Genomic DNA, 15,224 nt, shown 5'->3' on the forward strand with positions numbered 1-15,224 from the left:
TTCTCTCTACCAATGCATCACTTCATATGACTTCTGGAATTTCTTTTGTTATATGTTTGACGCGTGGTTGTTTGAATCCTCAGATGCAGCCCCTTTGGGTACAGAGGGCTGAATGTATCTCATATGAATGTATCTCATAGCAACATTTATGACGAATGCATAAATAATACAGTATCACGTTTGATTATTAACATAATTAATATGTTATAATAGAGTGTAATTCAGTACAATGCAAACCATGCTCTCCAAAACGGACTTGATTTTGTCAGACCTTATTCTCACCTCCCTCAAAGTCTCAGTCTTAACTTGGTCCCGCCCCCAAAGTCTTGTTCTTTACTCAGACTTTACCCTTCAAGGTCTCAGTCGTGAATCAGGCTGGATACAGGTGGTCTCTCCCATCACTGCTTATCCTTGCAGTTCTCTGTTAACATCGTGCTGCTAATACAAAACTTCATAGCCTTTTACATACTTTATTTGGTTGAAGTTTGCTTTGTGGAAAATTGCCACATTATGTTTCATAAAACAACAGAAGGAAAACTGGGAAGAAAATGGTACATGGTTTTCAAAATGTTCCACAAATAAAATTCTGAATAGTGTGGAGTGCGTTTGTATTTAGCCCGCCCGAGTAAGCCTTTCAAAACTGTACATTTCTGAAACCATTTAAACACAATGAATTAACTCACATAAAATGATACCAAGCATAATACAAAAAATACAAATTAATCTGTGATGCAAAAACCACACAAAAAAAACGTTTTACATAAAAATTGCAAAAGTTTCCCCAGAACAAATAATCAAATAAAAAATGAGAAAATAGTTTGAGAATGAAAAAGGCAGTTTCTGTTCTCATATCAGTGTCCTGAACACTGCATTCTACACAGAAATCTCTGTGTCACCAGTACAAACACTTGTTAATTACATTGTGACAGCTTTGTACACCACCTCCGTTACAGTGTTGTTCATGTCTTCAGTGTCAGGTTTACTGTCTAGATGGACAAAGACAAGTCAAGGTTATTATATGAGTTATGTGTAGCTGTCAAGTTACAGTGTGCAGTGAATGCGGCTGTTTCATTCCTGACCTTCTGCCTGCACATGGGGTCTCTTCCTGCAGTAGCTGTAAAGCCCCACTGTCAATACTGGAAGTAGGACCACTGTTCCCAGTGCGGCGAAAAGCATCGGCATCATATCAACTGCTGGAAAAGAAAACACTTTTTATTTTCCAGCAAGCATATCCTGTACATATTTATCTTTTGTATCCTTATGAAGTAATATGACAAAATATAATAAGCCAGTGCTGAACTGCAATAACAAAAACAATAATAATAATAACAATAATAATAATAATAATAATAATTTACACTTACAACAATTATCTTTTTTTTCCCTGTTTGCTGGCTACTCGCATTACAAACAGCAGCCAGTGTCTCTCTCCCATCGACAGTGAAGAATATTTTCATATTATATAACAGAGAAGGGTTCACTGCAGCATTCATTCGTACTGCGATCTCTGTACCATTAGTCAAGGTGCAGTTTACCACTGGTCCAAGTCCTGCAGTTTCAAATGGTAACGATGTGTTATTCAGTTATTCTTCATGAAGAAAAGTGTTTAAACTACTCCTACAAATTATTCAAGCAACTAGAGGGCTTAAAATTTTTATGGATCTTCACCTTACATTTTTTAATTATATAATCCCCTGTGGGTGGGGGGCAACACAAGCAGTGCACTGAGATGGATTTCTCTTTTGCAAAGTGAAAATTCAATGGAGATATACATTTTGGTACAAATCTTAGAATTTAGTGATCAATGATCATTGTTGACACATCATTTCGGTAGCAGATTATTGATTCAGTGCCAGTAAAGGTCCCTTATTTAGCGTGATCATTCAGAGACCTGCATGCCTGCAGTAATGTAACACTGGATTGACCTGCGCAGTTGGGGAGCGTCACTGCGGCCTTTTCCTCGCTGACGTTATTCTTGGCCGTACAGGTGAGGCTTCCGGACGTGTTCTTTCCCAGAATGACGGCCCCTTTCCCATCGTCATAAACGGGCCTGGAGTTATTCAGGAGCAAACCATCCAGAAGCCAGGAGTACTGGGGATTATCCCCCGCGGAGGAGCAGGACACCCTCAGCTCTCCGTGGGGCAGGCAGAGTGAAGACAGAGCTGGGGAGGTCACAGGCTCTGGGGGGAGAAGCCCGCAGTGTCAGGGTGACTGCTCTGAGTTAGTACCACGCAGATACTCATCAGTGAGATGGCGGCCGGGAGTCAGATACACCGAGCAGACAAAGAGAGTCAGTAAGTATTAGACATAGTTACACAATGGATAAACATCTAACTTACCTTCAATGATCAAGCGGAATCTTTCCCATGGTAAAGCATTTCCATTTAAGTCATGTATTTCCAAAGTATAATTGCCAGAAAGGCTTCTTTCTGCCTTGATGATCATCAAGGTGCCGTTTGTATAAAAATTAAACTGAGATTCCCAATTTCCGTAAAAAGTAGTGATGTTGTTCTTTTTAAACTTGAAAGTCTCATTTCCATCCTTTTTGAGCTGTAGCTCATAGCCACTGGCTCCATTTATCAGCTGTATAAACGCAGGTCGTCCCAGAGCTACATGATGTGTTATAATGTCACTGTCTGAGCCTGCAGAACCTGGAAGTGTCAGAAAAGATAAAGGATTCTCAATTATTTTGAAGAACATGAACTTCCTGCTGATCCTAAAATCAGTCACTATGTCGCAGTTTGCAAAACACCCCAATTAATCAGAGGACATCATTTGTTGTTCAAAGGACTTTTCAAGTAGAATTAATTTTGAAGTATATGACACTTAAAACATGAGGACCCAAAATATTGGTATGGTGATTGATCTTACTATTTCTTTGCTATTTCTTTTTACAGAATAAAATAAAATCTGTGCTAGATTGTCATTTTAGACAGGACATCTTTGTGTTAAAATTATTAAATGATTTACTGCACAGCCTCATAGCAAATCCTTACTGTATCAACTCTGGAATGTCTGGGTTTAATTCCCAAAGTCTTCGGGGACAAATTAAGTTTTTTGAATTTGAATTTTAGCTGTTGAATCCTTTGTGGGGGGGGGGGGGTGACTGTCTGGTATCAGAGTAGCAGAGAGAAATGCTGCGGCCATCACCCAAGCAGCACAGGTCCCTGAGACCACAGCGGCCTGGTCCACAGGTCACTGAGACCACAGCGGCCTGGTCCACAGGTCACTGAGACCACAGCGGCCTGGTCCACAGGTCCCTGAGACCACAGCGGCCTGGTCCACAGATCACTGAGACCACAGCGGCCTGGTCCACAGATCCCTGAGACCACAGCGGCCTGGTCCACAGATCACTGAGACCACAGCGGCCTGGTCCACAGGTCACTGAGACCACAGCGGCCTGGTCCACAGGTCCCTGAGACCACAGCGGCCTGGTCCACAGATCACTGAGACCACAGCGGCCTGGTCCACAGATCCCTGAGACCACAGCGGCCTGGTCCACAGATCACTGAGACCACAGCGGCCTGGTCCACAGATCTCTGAGACCACAGCGGCCTGGTCCACAGATCACTGAGACCACAGCGGCCTGGTCCACAGATCCCTGAAACCCTGAGACCACAGCGGCCTGGTCTGATCTCACCAGCCTCCATTCCTCCAGACTGTATCTGACACTATTTCCTCATCCAGGGCTACATGCTGCACACACTCCTGTTCTCTGGCACTGCACTGAAGATCCCTCCCAGGCCGCTGGTCACATGGGACCCAACCTCCTCTGCTTTGCTTTGCATCTAACACATTTTACCCTAAACGAAACTGCGCTTTGCTTCCTCTCTGGAAAAATCATCCTAAATTAATATCCTTCTTTGCTTCTTGCCTGATACAATTTGTCCTAAAACAAAACCCTTATACTCTGTTCCTTTGATTAGATTTATCTTGGATGGGCCGATTGCTCTGCGTTTTGCTGAGAAGTGGTGTTGACAGGGTTTGACACGTCATCATTGGCACTGACTAGGATAAAGTTCATGTATATTGGATTCCGCTGCTGATTTAAGAATTATGAACTGATCAGACTCGGTGGAAACTAAATAACCTCAAATGGCAAAGTCATGTGCCTCACAAACCAGGTCATTTAGCAAATAAATGTATATAAATAAACAAACAGAAAATAAACACAAATGGGCATTTTCTTTGCACTTCATGCCTGATATTGATGGTGAGGAAACACAAGAGACACTGATGTCACTTCCTGTTTATATATAGCATAACGTAACCTGCAAATTCTCTGTCTGTGCAATGGGACTCATAAAGCCATGAAGCTGGAGAATGCTTAGCCACGGCAATGCAGGGACCTACGATCCTACCTCCTGTCAGCTCATGACAATAAGAATACACACATACTCCCTCCATCCTCTATAGCTCCTTATCCAGTACAGGCTGCAGTGAACACTGAGCCCATAACTGACTGGCCACAGAGCAGGGAAATGTACTGGATGACATCCCATAATGGGCACATAAATAATCAGCAGCTTAGCAACACCAATTCATTTAACCAGCCTATGTAAGGAAAATATCACACCCATGCAAAATGGAAGGAACTCACCAGCAAACAGCTGTTCCTTATACAGAGGCAGACGTTTCACTGTAATGTTTTTATCGGCTTAAAAATTCACATTGATTTGGACATTAGTTAAAGTACTTTTAATTCCAATAATCTCCTGTCAACTCACAAACACACAAATAATGAGCTTCTTGAAATAGAATACTTTCTTTTTAGCTTACTGTGAGTTACTGGCTTCCTGTTTTTCCTTTGTGTTTGACATTGACTGTCGTAATCCAATATTTGGTGACAAGAAATTGTATATTGTCTAAAATTACTTGATTTGAAAAGTGCATTAATCTTTACGGCTACTGTCTGTTTCTTTATGGGGCGTCTTGTAATGCAGCTTAAATTCATTCCTCTTCCCCCAATATCTAACCTTTCTGCGTCACACAGCTCTCATTACCGACCAGAAGAGGCTTTTCCACAAGGAGTGACCAGCACTGGTAGCACGACTCAATGCATTTCGGATTGAGCTTTCAGTGACAGATAATTCAGACAGACTTTTTCATATTTACAAGCAGTGCACATGTGCCCTTCAGAGGTAAAGTGGGCTATCCCACAAAAACAAAGTTTTGAGAAAATGAGCTCCAAAGTTGAAATAAAAAAAAAAATCAGTGTGCCTATACCTTACGATTGATATATATATCATAGGTAGCACAGAGGTATGACTTACATAATAACAACTTATCCAACTGAAAATATTCAATAAAAAGGCGGTAGGGGTCAAAAATGTGGGATAGCCCACTTTACCTCTCAAGCAGTACACATATATACACCCAGTCAACAGATATCGTGTCACATAGCTGAATAACTGGTATATCTTACTTACCATGTGCTGCTGTTGCCATTATTAAAAAAATTCCAAATATGGGAGACATTCCACAGATCAAGAGACTGAGTTAAACAGTTTAAGAAGTGGAGAGATAAGCTGATTCCAATGGGCACAACATGACAGGCTGAATTAGCTGTGTGTGAAATGTAATACAGACTGAAAAAGAGGAAGTTTTGTTATCAGTATCACAAAGGAGACATACTTCAGCACATTTCACAGAGGAAGACTAAAACCAGTAATAGCAGCACCCTGGTATTTTGAGAAATATACTGCTTACTGCTCTTGAACCACTTTGACCGTAGGAATAAAGGTCGTCTCGTCTGACGCTTCCGAGGTTCTTCTGCAGCACAACAGAACTACTAAGAATGCTAGTATTGTGGTGTAAAAACACTGTAAATGTAAGTGTTTTAGTGGAAAATGATGTGTGTTTTATTGTGGCCCTGTCTACCTGTCTGTACACCTTCATATCAACCTAGCAGCACAATGGAGGGAAAGTCACAAGCCTCAGGAACTACATGCTTAAATTTGATGGTAATACTGCAAAAGATGAATTATTGGCACAGAATGTCCAGGCGCTCTCCAAAAGAATCCACTTAGGAGGCTCCAAAATGACCCTTGGTGTCCAAAATGATGTTTTCACCCCAGACATAAACCCGATATCACTTGATTCATTTCCCTGTGTAGCAGGAGGAGAAAACGAGGTGGGGACCCAATTAAGGTCTGGTGGTGAGTAGCCAATAGGCGAGGGCGCTCGGACTATAAGGGTTACCCCGGCACAGACGTTCTATGCTCCCTTTCGGCGGTCATTTCAATTGCTGGATTCCCTGTTCGTCCGTGGACTAGTGGTTGGGACCTCTCATACCTGCGTGTTTAGTTCCCTGACGGTGAATGTTATAAACTGCGATAGGACGCCTGACGCTGGGATTAATACGGCTGGGTTTCTCCCGAGGTGTGAGTTAAACAGTTTTGCCTGGTTTGTATGTGGGCAGATAAAACGCTATCAGCCCTTACCTTATTTTATTATTACAGGGTCCCGTGTGTTGTGGTGTGGCGGTGACGGCTGCTTTATCTTGCGTGGGACGACTGCTGCTCTGCCTTACTGCTGCTGCTTAGTGACGCTCGCACGGTTTTGCGCTTTGTGCGTTTTCGGTTTGTCTTGCACTCCGTTCAGCCTATAGCAGGCTGATTCGTTAGCGGGTCCTTAGCTGGGGAACTGTTTGGCTGGGTGTGTGCGTCCACATGCATGAGAGCGGGTGTTGGAGAGGCTGACTGGTCCCCCGCTTCTTAAAGGTCTGTGCTCTTTTATTTTAATTGTATTTTTGTTTTTGGTATTTGGTGTCATGTTTTGGATAAGTAATGTCCTTATTGTATATCAATGGTTTTGTACATTTGTTTTTTCCTTTAGACTGCAGTGTTCTCATTGGGTTTTGTGATTTTTGTTATTGGGGCATGCAGTTGTACCTTTTCCATTTCTTCCTGTGACCGCATGATTTTTGCTGGTTCGGCTGTGCTGTCTTGTGTTCAAGCGCCCAGTGTTAGACCGGCAAGAAGTGGCTGTTGATACGCGTGCGGTATTTCAAGCCGATGGTGTTCCGATTGACGGACTACTCCTTTTATGGTTTTACTTTTTAATAAATTGTGTGTTTGGAACAACGTCTCTCCGCTTCTATGGTGAACGGACCAGTGTGCCTTTTGGGTAGGGCGATTGAACTTTCTCTGGGTGTGATACCTGGGGTGCCGTAGTCGAGCTACCTTGTGGCTATTGGTACCATTGTTTAGTACTATTTGGCAGTATTGCATTACACATTACGTGTCTGTGTGTGTGTGTGTGTGTGTGTGTGTGTGTGTACAAAGAAAATATATATATTGCATATATAGGACCCCCTTATGTATAATATATTTCGTTCTAAATTGCTCTGTAGTCCAACATTTCATAGCACTGTACTGCCATAAATAGATTAGAAGACAATAAAATCTATTTGACTTGAAGAAAGTTTTCAAACGATACGATGCAGGAAGTCGACACATACAGCCACAACACAGACACCATGACGACAGATTCTTGGGGCAATAAACTGACAGAATATATGCATGATGCACAACAGGAGTAAATGCAGGGACGTGATAAATACAGAAGTTTGTGCATATTCACGTAGTAAAATGGAGAAGGTTGACACAGGCACGATACAGACATTCATCTGGGTATATAATGTATAACATACACCCATCGTACACCACATGCAATGTGCAATTTTACTGTGCAGAAAGATTGATAGGAGCCTGTGCTGATGCAAAGGTTAGCATTTCATTCTTGATTATGGTTGTAAACAGGAGGAGAAGTCTGATCTGAGGAAGGAGCTGTTCTTGAAGCGTGTTGTTAATGATCATGAGACTGTAATACCTTTGAAATATTTTTCAACACCATGATCAGCCTCTTCAACCTTCTTAATTTTGGAATGGTTGAGGGAATATCCATCCATTCATCCATTTTCCAAACCACTTATCCTACTGTGTCGCGGGGGGTCCGGAGCCTATTCCAGAAGCAATGGGCATGAAGCAGGGAACAACCCAGGATGGGGGGGCAGCCCATCGCAGGGCACACTCACACAGTTAAGTGCAAACAGAATGGATGAGTTTTTTTCAATCACTTGAATTCAAATGCTTTAATGTTCCATCTTAAATACATGAATGATATTCAGAACCCTGGTCACCAGTTTTACATCTGCAAAAAAACACTTTACTGAAATTATATATAGTAAAGGTAATGTCACGTCACATTTTAATAATCAAACGTGATACTGTATTTATGCACCGTCATAAATGTTGCTATGAGATACGTTCAGCCCTCTGCACCCAAAGGGGCTGCATCTGAGGATTCAAACAACCACGCGTCAAACATATAACAAAAGAAATTCCAGAAGTCATATGAAGTGATGCATTGGTAGAGAGAATTAATTTATATTTTGTCATTTTTTTCCTATATGTACTACAATGGTGGTTCTGTACTGAACATCACAGACTTTATTTTCTTGTCATTATTCCCTATACAATACAGTATAAAAACTCTTTGCATCGTATTGACATTGTAGTAGGTATAAGTAATCTAGAAATGGATTATAGTATATGGGAGGATGTGTGTAGGTTATATACATAAGGGACTTACGCATCCATGGATTTTGATACCTGCGGGGGGGTTGGTGGCTCCTGGATCCAGTCCCTCATGGACACCAAGGAGTAACTTGGTACATTTTGGTACGAAGGTGACAGTGAGTGTAATTCAGTACAATGCAAACCATGCTCTCCAAAACGGACTTGATTTTGTCAGACCTTGTTCTCAACTCATTCTCGCCTCCCTCAAAGTCTCAGTCTTAACTTGGTCCCGCCCCCAAAGTCTTGTTCTTTACTCAGACTTTACCCTTCAAGGTCTCAGTCGTGAATCAGGCTGGATACAGGTGGTCTCTCCCATCACTGCTTATCCTTGCAGTTCTCTGTTAACATCGTGCTGCTAATACAAAACTTCATAGCCTTTTACATACTTTATTTGGTTGAAGTTTGCTTTGTGGAAAATTGCCACATTATATTTCATAAAACAACAGAAGGAAAACTGGGAAGAAAATGGTACATGGTTTTCGAAATGTTCCACAAATAAAATTCTGAATAGTGCGATGTGCGTTTGTATTTACCCCCCCGAGTAAGCCTTTCAAAACTGTACATTTCTGAAACAATTTAAACACAATGAATTAAGTCACATAAAATGATACCAAGCATAATACAAAAAATACAAATTAATCTGTGATGCAAAAACCACACAAAAAAAATGTTTTACATAAAAATTGCAAAAGTTTCCCCAGAACAAATAATCAAATAAAAAATGAGAAAATAGTTTGAGAATGAAAAAGGCAGTTTCTGTTCTCATATCAGTGTCCTTAACACTGCATTCTACACAGAAATCTCTGTGTCACCAGTACAAACACTTGTTAATTACATTGTGACAGCTTTATACACCACCTCTGTTACAGTGTTGTTCATGTCTTCAGTGTCAGGTTTACTGTCTAGATGGACAAAGACAAGTCAAGGTTATTATATGAGTTATGTGTAGCTGTTAAGTTACAGTGTACAGCGAATGCGGCTGTTTCATTTTTGACCTTCTGCCTGCACATGGGGTCTCTTCCTGCAGTAGCTGTAAAGCCCTACTGTCAATACTGGAAATAGGACCACTGTTCCCAGTGCAGCGAAAAGCATCGGCTTCATATCAGCTGCTGGAAAAGAAAACACTTTTTATTATTTTCCAGCAAGCATATCCTGTACATATTTATCTTTTGTATCCTTATGAAGTAATATGACAAAATATAATAAGCCAGTGCTGAACTGCAATAACAAAAACAATAATAATAATAATAATTTACACTTACAATAATTTTTTTTTTTTTTCCTGTTTGCTGGCTACTCGCATTACAAACAGCAGCCAGTGTCTCTCTTCCATCGACAGTGAAGAATATTGTCATATTATATAACAGAGAAGGGTTCACTGCAGCATTCATTCGTACTGCGATCTCTGTACCATTAGTCAAGGTGCAGTTTACCACTGGTCCAAGTCCTGCAGTTTCAAATGGTAACGATGTGTTATTCAGTTATTCTTCATGAAGAAAAGTGTTTAAACTACTCCTACAAATCTAATCAAGCAACTAGAGGGCATACAATTTTTATGGATCTTCACCTTACATTTTTTAATTATATAATCCCCTGTGGGTGGGGGGCAACACAAGCAGTGCACTGAGATGGATTTCTCTTTTGCAAAGTGAAAATTCAATGGGGATATACATTTTGGTACAAATCTTAGAATTTAGTGATCAGTGATCATTGTTGATACATCATTTCGGTAGCAGATTATTAATTCAGTGCCAGTAAAGGGCCCTTATTTAGCATGATCATTCAGAGACCTGCATGCCTGCAGTAATGTAACACTGGATTGACCTGCGCAGTTGGGGAGCGTCACTGCGGCCTTTTCCTCGCTGACGTTATTCTTGGCTGTACAGGTGAGGCTTCCGGATGTGTTCTTTCCCAGAATGACGACCCCTTTCCCATCGTCATAAACGGGCCTGGAGTTATTCAGGAGCAAACCATCCAGAAGCCAGGAGTACTGGGGATTATCCCCCGCTGAGGAGCAGGACACCCTCAGCTCTCCGTGGGGCAGGCAGACTGAAGTCAGAGCTGGGGGGGTCACAGGCTCTGGGGGGAGAAGCCCGCAGTGTCAGGGTGACTGCTCTGAGTTAGTACCACGCAGATACTCATCAGTGAGATGGCGGCCGGGAGTCAGATACACCGAGCAGACAAAGAGAGTCTGTAAGTATTAGACATAGTTACACAAGGATAAATATCTAACTTACCTTCAATGGTCAAGAGGAATCTTTTCCATAAAGCTATTCCATTTGGGTCATATATTTCCAAAGTATAAATGCCAGAAAGGCTTCTTTCTGCCTTGATGATCATCAAGGTGCCGTTTGTATAAAAATTAAACTGAGATTCCCAATTTCCGTGAAAAATAGTTTTGTCCTTTTTAAAAATGAAAATATTATTTCCATCCTTTTTGAGCATTATCTCATAGCCACTGGCTCCATTTATCAGCTGTATAAACGCAGGTCGTCCCAGAGCTACATAGCGTGTTATAATGTTGCTGTCTGAGCCTGCAGAACCTGGAAGTGTCAGAAAAGATAAAGAATTCTCAATTATTTTGAAGAACATGAACTTCCTGCTGATCCTAAAATCAGTCACTATGTCGCAGTTTGCAAAACACCCCAATTAATCAGAGGACATCATTTGTTGTTCAAAGGACTTTTCAATTAGAATTAATATTGAAGTATATGACACTTAAAACATCAGGACCCAAAATATTGGTATGGTAATTGATCTTACTATTTCTTTGCTATTTCTTTTCACAGAATAAAATAAAATCTGTGCTAGATGGTCATTTTAGACAGGACATCTTTGTGTTACAATTATTAAATGATTTACTGCACAGCCTCATAGCAAATCCTTACTGTATCAACTCTGGAATGTCTTTGCTTAATTCCCAAAGTCTTCGGGGACAAATAAAGTTTTTTGAATTTGAATTTTAGCTGTTCAATCCTTTGTGGGGTGGGAGGGGTGACTGTCTGGTATCAGAGTAGCAGAGAGAAATGCTGCGGCCATCACCCAAGCAGCACAGATCCCTGAAACCACAGTAACCTGGTCCACAGATCCCTGAGACCACAGCGGCCTGGTCCACAGGTCACTGAGACCACAGCGGCCTGGTCCACATGTCACTGAGACCACAGCGGCCTGGTCCACATGTCACTGAGACCACAGCGGCCTGGTCCACAGATCACTGAGACCACAGCGGCCTGGTCCACAGGTCCCTGAGACCACAGCGGCCTGGTCCACAGGTCCCTGAGACCACAGCGGCCTGGTCCACAGATCCCTGAGACCACAGCGGCCTGGTCCACAGATCCCTGAGACCACAGCGGCCTGGTCCACAGGTCACTGAGACCACAGCGGCCTGGTCCACAGGTCACTGAGACCACAGCGGCCTGGTCCACAGATCACTGAGACCACAGCGGCCTGGTCCACAGATCCCTGAGATCACAGCGGCCTGGTCCACAAATCCCTGAGACCACAGCGGCCTGGTCCACAGATCCCTGAAACCCTGAGACCACAGCGGCCTGGTCCACAGATCCCTGAGACCACAGCGGCCTGGTCCACAGATCCCTGAAACCCTGAGACCACAGCGGCCTGGTCCACAGATCCCTGAAACCCTGAGACCACAGCGGCCTGGTCCACAGATCCCTGAAACCCTGAGACCACAGCGGCCTGGTCTGATCTCACCAGCCTCCATTCCTCCAGACTGTAACTGACACTATTTCCTCATCCAGGGCTACATGCTGCACACACTCCTGTTCTCTGGCACTGCACTGAAGATCCCTCCCAGGCCGCTGGTCACATGGGACCCAACCTCATCTGCTTTGGTTTGCATCTAACACATTTTATCCTAAACGAACCTGCGCTTTGCTTCCTCTCTGGAAAAATCATCCTAAATTAATATCCTTCTTTGCTTCTTGCCTGATACAATTTGTCCTAAAACAAAACCCTTATACTCTGTTCCTTTGATTAGATTTATCTTGGATGGGCCGATTGCTCTGCGTTTTGCTGAGAAGTGGTGTTGACAGGGTTTGACACGTCATCATTGGCACTGACTAGGATAGAGTTCATGTATATTGGATTCCGCTGCTCATTTAAGAATTATGAACTGATCAGACTCGGTGGAAACTAAATAACCTCAAATGGCAAAGTCATGTGCCACACAAACCAGGTCATTTAGCAAATAAACGTATATTAATTAACAAACAGAAATAAACACAAATAGGCATTTTCTTTGCACTTCATGCCTGATATTGATGGTGAGGAAACACAAGAGACACTGATGTCACTTCCTGTTTATATATAGCATAACGTAACCTGCAAATTCTCTGTCTGTGCAATGGGACTCATAAAGCCATGAAGCTGGAGAATGCTTAGCCACGGCAATGCAGGGACCTACGATCCTACCTCCTGTCAGCTCATGACAATAAGAATACACACATACTCCCTCCATCCTCTATAGCTCCTTATCCAGTACAGGCTGCAGTGAACACTGAGCCCATAACTGACTGGCCACAGAGCAGGGAAACGTACTGGATGACATCCCATAATGGGCTCATAAATAATCAGCAGCTTAGCAACACCAGTTCATTTAACCAGCCTATGTAAGGAAAATATCACACCCATGCAAAATGGAAGGAACTCACCAGCAAACAGCTGTTCCTTATACAGAGGCAGACGTTTCACTGTAATGTTTTTATCGGCTTAAAAATTCACATTGATTTGGACATTAGTTAAAGTACTTTTAACTCCAATAATCTCCTGTCAACTCACAAACACACAAATAATGAGCTTCTTGAAATAGAATACTTTCTTTTTAGCTTACTGTGAGTTACTGGCTTCCTATTTTTCCTTTGTGTTTGACATTGACTGTCGTAATCCAATATTTGGTGACAAGAAATTGTATATTGTCTAAAATTACTTGATTTGAAAAGTGCATTAATCTTTACGGCTACTGTCTGTTTCTTTATGGGGCGTCTTGTAATGCAGCTTAAATTCATTCCTCTTCCCCCAATATCTAACCTTTCTGCGTCACACAGCTCTCATTACCGACCAGAAGAGGCTTTTCCACAAGGAGTGACCAGCACTGGTAGCACGACTCAATGCATTTCGGATTGAGCTTTCAGTGACAGATAATTCAGACAGACTTTTTCATATTTACAAGCAGTGCACATGTGCCCTTCAGAGGTAAAGTGGGCTATCCCACAAAAACAAAGTTTTGAGAAAATGAGCTCCAAAGTTGAAATAAAAAAAAAAATCAGTGTGCCTATACCTTACGATTGATATATATATCATAGGTAGCACAGAGGTATGACTTACATAATAACAACTTATCCAACTGAAAATATTCAATAAAAAGGCGGTAGGGGTCAAAAATGTGGGATAGCCCACTTTACCTCTCAAGCAGTACACATATATACGCCCAGTCAACAGATATCGTGTCACATAGCTGAATAACTGGTATATCTTACTTACCATGTGCTGCTGTTGCCATTATTAAAAAAATTCCAAATATGGGAGACATTCCACAGATCAAGAGACTGAGTTAAACAGTTTAAGAAGTGGAGAGATAAGCTGATTCCAATGGGCACAACATGACAGGCTGAATTAGCTGTGTGTGAAATGTAATACAGACTGAAAAAGAGGAAGTTTTGTTATCAGTATCACAAAGGAGACATACACATTTCACAGAGGAAGACTAAAACCAGTAATAGCAGCACCCTGGTATTTTGAGAAATATACTGCTTACTGCTCTTGAACCACTTTGACCGTAGGAATAAAGTTCGTCTCGTCTGACGCTTGCGAGGTTCTTCTACAGCACAACAGAACTACTAAAAATGCTAGTATTATGGCGTAAAAACACTGTAAATGTAAGTGTTTTAGTGGAAAATGATGTGTGTTTTTTTGTGGCCCTGTCTACCTGTCTGTACACCTTCATATCAACCTAGCAGCACAATGGAGGGAAAGTCACAAGCCTCAGGAACTACAAGCTCAAATTTGATGGTAATACTGCAAAAGATGAATTATTGGCACAGAATGTCCAGGCGCTCTCCAAAAGAATCCACTTAGGAGGCTCCAAAATGACCCTTGGTGTCCAAAATGATGTTTTCACCCCAGACATAAACCTGATATCACTTGATTCATTTCCCTGTGTAGCAGGAGGAGAAAACGAGGTGGGGACCCAATTAAGTTCTGGTGGTGAGTAGCCAATAGGCGAGGGCGCTCGGACTATAAGGGTTACCCCGGCACAGACGTTCTGTGCTCCCTTTCGGCGGTCGTTTCAATTGCTGGATTCCCTGTTCGTCCGTGGACTAGTGGTTGGGACCTCTCATACCGGCGTGTTTAGTTCCCTGACGGTGAATGTTATAAACTGCGATAGGACGCCTGACGCTGGGATTAATACGGCTGGGTTTCTCCCGAGGTGTGAGTTAAACATTTTTGCCTGGTTTGTATGTGGGCAGATAAAACGCTATCAGCCCTTACCTTATTTTATTATTACAGGGTCCCGTGTGTTGTGGTGTGGCGGTGACGGCTGCTTTATCTTGCGTGGGACGACTGCTGCTCTGCCTTACTGCTGCTGCTTGGTGACGCTCGCACGGTTTTGCGCTTTGTGCGTTT

At 42.3% G+C, this 15,224-nt stretch overlaps 1 protein-coding gene and 2 long non-coding RNA genes across 14 annotated transcripts in view; all 3 read right to left on the reverse strand.

The window, feature by feature from the left end:
• Positions 1–456: 456 nt before the first annotated feature.
• Positions 457–15,224, reverse strand: part of LOC125750988 (T-cell surface antigen CD2-like) — a 30,913-nt gene continuing 16,145 nt past the window's right edge. For 2 of the 12 annotated variants that reach the window (XM_049029397.1, XM_049029389.1), the window contains exon 6: positions 9,144–9,484. In XM_049029397.1, the coding sequence (XP_048885354.1) occupies positions 9,414–9,484 (71 nt within the window). In that variant the 3' untranslated portion in view covers positions 9,144–9,413. Of the gene's footprint in view, positions 987–1,079; positions 1,194–8,213; positions 9,485–9,577; positions 9,692–9,844; positions 10,030–10,406; positions 10,662–15,224 lie in introns of those variants that run through there. The other 10 variants (XR_007400475.1, XR_007400476.1, XR_007400473.1 and 7 more) reach the window with 10 other exon arrangements.
• On the reverse strand, positions 2,515–6,525 carry LOC125750990 (uncharacterized). The gene is made up of 3 exons (XR_007400479.1): positions 6,444–6,525; positions 5,430–5,588; positions 2,515–2,651 (listed from the first exon to the last, which is right to left on the reverse strand). It is a non-coding gene; the product is annotated as an uncharacterized LOC125750990 (long non-coding RNA).
• On the reverse strand, positions 10,925–15,171 carry LOC125750991 (uncharacterized). Its single transcript, XR_007400480.1, has 3 exons — positions 15,090–15,171; positions 14,082–14,240; positions 10,925–11,125 (listed from the first exon to the last, which is right to left on the reverse strand). It is a non-coding gene; the product is annotated as an uncharacterized LOC125750991 (long non-coding RNA).

The sequence above is a fragment of the Brienomyrus brachyistius genome, chromosome 10 (assembly GCF_023856365.1).
Source record: "Brienomyrus brachyistius isolate T26 chromosome 10, BBRACH_0.4, whole genome shotgun sequence".
Classification (NCBI taxonomy): Eukaryota; Metazoa; Chordata; class Actinopteri; order Osteoglossiformes; family Mormyridae; genus Brienomyrus; species Brienomyrus brachyistius.